The sequence below is a fragment of the Austrofundulus limnaeus genome, unplaced genomic scaffold (genome assembly GCF_001266775.1).
Source record: "Austrofundulus limnaeus strain Quisiro unplaced genomic scaffold, Austrofundulus_limnaeus-1.0 Scaffold106, whole genome shotgun sequence".
NCBI lineage: Eukaryota > Metazoa > Chordata > Actinopteri > Cyprinodontiformes > Rivulidae > Austrofundulus > Austrofundulus limnaeus.
Genome location: NW_013952508.1, coordinates 188347 through 194847, shown reverse-complemented (window position 1 = coordinate 194847; position 6501 = coordinate 188347). Strand labels below are relative to the sequence as shown.

Here is a 6501-nt window from a genome sequence, read left to right as displayed (position 1 = left end):
AAAATATTACACATCTATCATATTGCACACACCCACCATATATTTGATCTGTAACACTATTTGCCAGTATAATGTTTTGGGAAAGTCTTTTTTTAGTATTTGGATGATTAAAAATTAATAATTTGCGATGTATTTGTGGTGTTCCAGTTCTTACCATGTTGGGTCTGTTGTAGATGAGGACTTTGGAGGGCCTGTGCGAGCTCATCTCCAAGGCCTTCTTCACCAGAGGGATGTACTCCACTCTTCTGCCTGGCTCGATGCCAAACGAGGCTGTAACCAGCAGCTTGGGCTGCAAAACACAAGTCATAGATTTTATTTATTTTTTTCTTTTTTTATGAAAAACAAACATTCATCATATTAGAAAATTAGATTTCTATACAAGTATGTAAAAAGTATACACAAGTATTTTGCTTAGCTTAAGCTTGCAATGTACACACAACACTAACCCTTTCGAAATAAGAGGATTAGTCTGGATATTAACAATAAAATCACACTTTGAACTCATTTAGTCATTAAAAATTGTTTTCTACTTTCACTTTTTTATTACTTTAATGTTTACTACATTACTTCAACTATATGACTTGTTTTAAATACTGTCATCACAAAACCATTACTGCTTTTTACCTTTTTCTGCTACAACAAAGCTATTCTATGGACACAATAATGTGTGAAATATTTCTTTTTCCATCTAAGCATCATTAGATATTTAGATATATAGTTTTGCTTTTATCTCAAAGCTTCATGTCTGAGTGGCTCTGTTTTGTTTATATTCAGGAAGGTTTTGAGAACTACAACCTTCCTAAAATCAGACATGATCTTTTTTTTAAAACAAGTGTCTGAAATCAGATTTTATTTTAATCTGACACAATCTGGATCAAAGTTTCAAATAGTTGCTTATGGTTCATACTATCGTTCCATCCGTTTTCTCTAAACCCTAACAGAAAGCGCAGTAAAAGTGATTAGTCACAATGTCAGAGTCGTTCACAGTAGCTCTGATAAGATCCTGGTGTGAGTGTGTGCAGAGTAAACACAGGGCTTTCCTTCYTTAATGATTCACTCTGAGGCAACCCAGGCTTTCACATATTTACACACATTAATTATACAAGATGAGCTAAGGAACTGAAGTCGAATTATCATGCTTCATAAATATACATGAAGATTAACATCGGCTCAACACCCAAATTTTTTAATGTGTCCTAGCTCCTAAAACATTCTTTGGTTTTGGACCCGTTTAAAGAGAAGTTTAGGAGCTAGAATGTGTTTAGAGAATGGTTTAGGAGTAAGGAAACATTTGAAGTGTAGCTTAGGAGCTAGGACACATTTAAAGGATGCTTTAGGAGCTAGGACACATTTAAAGGATGGTTTAGGAGCTAGGACACATTTAAAAGATGGTTTAGGAGCTAGGAAATGTTTAAAGAATGGTTTAGGAGTAAGGATACATTTAAAGAGTAGCTTAGGAGACATATTTAAATAATGGTTTAGGAGCTAGGACACATTTAAATAATGGTTTAGGAGCTAGGACACATTTAAAGGATGGTTTAGGAGCTAGGACACATTTAAAGGATGGTTTGGGAGCTAGGACATGTTTAAAGGATGGTTTAGGAGCTAGGACACATTTAAAGGATGGTTTAGGAGCTAGGACATGTTTAATGGATTGTTTAGGAGTAAGGATACATTTAAAGAGTAGCTTAGGAGACACATTTAAAAGATGGTTTAGGAGCTAGGAAATGTTTAAAGAATTGTTTAGGATTTATGACACATTTAAAGGATGCGTTAGGAGCTAGGACACATCTGAATAGTGTCTTTGGAGCAGCTTTAGGAACTAGGACACATATGAAGAATGGTTTAGGAGTTGGTTTTGGAGCTAGGACACACAGAGTGCAGTAAACTGACCTAAAGAAAAGAACAACACAGTCCGATACGATCAACACCTTCTTACCCGGGCGTGGTCGATGCGAACAGAAAGTTCTTTGGAGGCAAAGCCACCAAAAATGAGGCTGTGCGGTGCACCGATGCGTGCYCAGGCCAACATGGTGATCATGGCCTGCGGCACCATGGGCATGTAGATGACGACGACGTCTCCTTTCCTCACCCCGTTTTTCACAAGGACTCCTGCTAACCTYGACACCTGGATTGAGACGCAGAATGGGTGAAGCAAAATGTCGAAAACTGCCTCGGGAAAAAGAAGAGCTATGTATATTCTTCAGAGTTCTACAACACCACACAAGGTTTGCACACGCCTCACAAGCAGTTCACCACGAGGTTTTAACAGCGATGGCGCTACCTGGTCTTGAAGTTCCCTGAAAGTGATGATCTTTTTAGTTCCYGTCACCGGGCTGTCGTAAATAACGGCAGGCTGCTCTTCTCGTCCGCTTTCTACGTGACGGTCTACCGCGTTGAAGCACATGTTCAACTTCCCTCCAACAAACCTGTGAGACGGGCACATTTTAATACAAAATCACAACATACAAGCCCCAAAATAGTCACTCTAAACTGAAATCAACCCTGGCYCACAGTGTTTATACTTAATAACAAACAGATTAAAAATTGTACTTGGAGACARATTTAATGTGACAGAATGACCAAAACTACTCAGCAGCTTCTCTGCAAATGTTTTCAAACTCATCTGAGGACCACCCACTTTGTGTTTCATGACCCACAAAGGGGTCCAGATCCCAGCTTTGGGAAACCACTGGGGTAAAATCACTAAAACCAAGTCACAATAAAAGGTAACAAAAGATAGTTTAATAATGAAACCACCAAGTTTGAAGGAATTGAATTAAAAGCCAAATCAGTTGATTTAATCAGTGTAAGCCCCGCCCACTGAGTCTGATGAGGTTTGACAGATTCATGCACTGCATAGAATTTAAAAAAGGCTGAAAACATATATAAATGTTTTAGTTAAAGGAAATTCATATGACTGAATCGAATTCATTCTTCATTATAAAGCTTTATTTGATGGCGTACTGTTTAAAAAATGTGGCACTTTGGGCTCTCCATGGCACAGGCCAGCAAAGTGTTTGGGTCAGGGATTTTATTTTATNCTCCATGGCACAGGCCAGCAAAGTGTTTGGGTCAGGGATTTTATTTTATTTTATTTTATTTTATTTTATTTTATTTTATTTTATTTTATTTTATGAGAGAAGCAAGTGGTTCGACTCGGTCATGGTGACGCTCGGTGTTGTTGTCTTTTTCGTGTCAACTTGGAAAACCTACCAGTTTGGGAACACTGGGTCCTCAACGTGTAGAGTTTTCCTCCACGGTTCAAACCAGTTTATGTCGCGTCCCATCTCGGCCCAGAACGCCTCGGGTTTGTCCCTGGCGGCGGACAACGCTCGGGTGTAAGCGGAGTCCGACGCGTAAAACCTGCAGCTGTGCGCTCCGAACAAGCTCCTGGACTCCTGGTTTCCCGTTTGRGGTTTTGCGGCGCACAGAGTCCTCACGTCCCTCTGCAGCGTCCGCTGAGCGCAGCGCTTCAGGCGCACCGAGTACTTTATGTGGGAATGCATTTGTTGGTTGTTTGAACCTCAAACTGCAACTTTTACGCAGATTCCAAACACTCTGGCGAGCTCACGTGGGGTCCTTACAGGAATACGTCATCTGAAATCCTGTACAGGAGAAATGCGAACTATGAACTGGGATGTAGTTCCCYGTTTGCAGGAGGAGCTTTGAAATTCAACAGGAAGAAAAACAAAACAAAAAAATTACACAACAGGTCTGTCACAGCCTGCACTCTGAAACCAGAGGGACACTTGTGTCCTGGAAGTTTATTGCTAAAGAAATTCACTTATGTTTGTCTTATTTTAAAGGTTTTTAAAAAATGCATTAAAAGTCTATCATTGCTTTAAGAATAGCCTTAAAAAAACACCTTATAAAGGGAAATTTTGCAGTCTTGAGCCTCATGCAATATTGCATAACATCACCCTCAGAGTATATGTTATTAATGACTATCAGCTACTACCACYTCAACTTCTAGCTACATATTTYMGAAACTGYCTGKGTTTAACCCATTTTTGGGTTGGCTAGCATTGATTAGCTGTGTTGACCATCTTGAGGTGGACCAGTTCAAAAAGTTAATCAGTTGTAGAGGTACACCCAGTGATAACTATCGGAAAGTTTCATTGAAATCAATCTCGTGGTTCGTTAGATATTTTGCCAACAGACAAACAAGGTTGACTGTTAGAGTTAATGCTAAAAATCTGAGCAAACATCTTGCACAATGAGTAGTGCTTTAGCTATGTGATGTAACAGACTGGCAGCTACTATCACGGCTGATTTTAGCTCAATACTTGTGAAACTGACTGAGTTGGAGGCTTTTTGAGCTTTTTAACTGATTCCTTGGTGTGTGGCCACCTTGAAATCAGATCCACTCCAAACGTTAATCAGACGTAGCTGGACATTCAWTGATCACATTCTGAGAGTTTTATTAGAATACACCCATTGTTGCTTGTGATATTTTGCTAACAGACACCAAAACTTCCACCTTTTGCCTTACGGCAGCAGGTGATAAAAAAATACCCATCATCAGCCACACATGCAGGAGCAGCAGCTCCCTCGCCTCAGGCTGTGTGCCGTTTCCTTTCATCACACGGCATCATCCGAGCTGCTGGTYAACACCCATAATCCAGCTGACCCCCTCCGCCTCACAGACCCTGACCCCTGCGCAGAATTCCCCTGGTTGAGAAACTCGACCGTCTGATGTTTCTCATCATGGGTTTCTATTTATACACGTGGAGCCATGTTTCCGTCGGGGTCTCTTGGAAGCCCCGCGCTCTCCCCAGGGATGCGGTTGCCCTGCAACCACTGGCTGCATCACARTTGTTGCCAAATTTATGTTTATTTGTTGGGAAGATAAAACTAACATCTAACAGTAATCTTTTTTTTCTTTCTATTTTTCCAAACATTCCATTTGATTCTATGATTTGTTCGGCAGAAAGGTGAAATCAAACAATGCCTGTTTCTGAGTATAAACCAGAGGTCATGCGAGGTGGCAGCACATGTATCYTTTCTCCACTTCCTGGCAGCAGGTGTGCAGAGAACACTGCAGCCTGGACGGCCTAATCAGACCCGAAGCCTGGCTCCAAAGTGCCTCATTATTGCTGCTCCAACCCCGCTCCCGTCTCTGATCTGGTCTTATGAAGTGTCGATGCGACGAGGCCGGAATGAGCCCACCGCCTTTTCAGAAGCAGTTCAGGGGGACGACTTCTCCCTGGAGTTTTATCTGCAAAGCGATTCGTCTCGGAGCGCCGTCTCGTCCCTAAGGAGCGCCTAAATGGGAACTCGTAATCAAATTAGCCGAAAGATCGTCGCCGTTTTTCAGTTTTGAAACAAGTCTCAGCACTCCCTCCCCACAAACTGTCAAATTTGATTTAAATAGAAATGAGTGCTGATGGGAATTTGCCACCGCTTGGAGCTGACATCTGTAAGAATACTCCTCATCTGGCCCATCTTCACCTCCTGCATGTTGGAGGAATCAATTCCATTGCAGTTGGAGGGCATTAGGCAGTGCAACATAATCCCACCTCTTAAAAAAAAAACAGAACTGTATTACAGCCTCATGGATGGGAGCTTGTAATCTCCCTGTGCCCTCTTTCTGCATGCTCTCTAAGCCCTCGCCCTCCAGGCCCCCCCACCCTCCAGCCAAACACTCGCCACTCGTTTCCATCTGCAAACAGCTGGGTGGGACGGCTGCAGCTCGCCCGCACATATTGASCGTGTGACTTAGGAAAAATCAAAACCAGAATCACGCAGCAGCCATGTCCGATTCTTTTCACAAAAATGAAGCTAACTTCTGCGAGAAATTTGAGTGAAACCTTGTAACGTCTGCTCTGAACAGCTGTGCACATGTTTGGTTCTCGCCCCCTCGAGTATCGTGTTCAGCTCGGGTTGATCATAGTGAGGTCATAATTTTGGAGCCATGTGACTCATGCTTCCTTAACCTCCCTCTAACCACAGATCCTTTTTTTTTTAATTTAGCACGACGCGTATAACTGCTGTAATGATAGCATACGTACGAGTGCTGCGAGCACCATTAGGCAGCTGATCTACAGTAACTCAGGAGAGTGATTGGTTTTGGCTCTGTTCTGGGGTTCCACATAAACATGAAGATTAATCCGTACGCTCTACAACTTCAGTTCGCGGCCATCGTTCAGTTCTTCAGAAGAAACAAGAGGCTGCGAGGATCAGCACTTCACAGCATCTCAATGGGAAGCATGGCTGCAATCAGCTGATTACTCAAGTGTGATAGCTAAAAGGATTAGATATGCTACAACACACGCACACATATAGTCATAAAGCATATGGTGAAGCTGTACAACGATCAAAGGGGTTTCCTTTTCATTAAAGGCACACTGTGTGGGATTTTGTCTATTCTTTTAGCCGAAATTGAGATAATCACTAATGACAATAATAAAAAAAAACATGTCAAATCATTGCAGACAAAGACCTTGTTTTATTATTTTTACCTTATAAAAAGCTGTTTATATCTCCATGGTCGTGGGT

At 41.7% G+C, this 6501-nt stretch overlaps 1 protein-coding gene across 1 annotated transcript in view; it reads right to left on the bottom strand.

Annotated features, from left to right (window-relative positions):
• The window catches only part of acss3 (acyl-CoA synthetase short chain family member 3), a 37508-nt gene extending 33904 nt beyond the window's left edge, over positions 1-3604 (bottom strand). Inside the window, exons 1-4 of the mRNA XM_014013790.1 lie at positions 3217-3604; positions 2285-2429; positions 1940-2128; positions 155-289 (exon numbers count right to left, since the gene is read on the bottom strand). Coding sequence (XP_013869244.1) covers positions 155-289; positions 1940-2128; positions 2285-2429; positions 3217-3509 — 762 coding nt within the window. The 5' untranslated portion in view covers positions 3510-3604. The remainder of the gene's footprint in view (positions 1-154; positions 290-1939; positions 2129-2284; positions 2430-3216) is intronic.
• Between the last annotated feature and the right edge of the window lie 2897 nt (positions 3605-6501).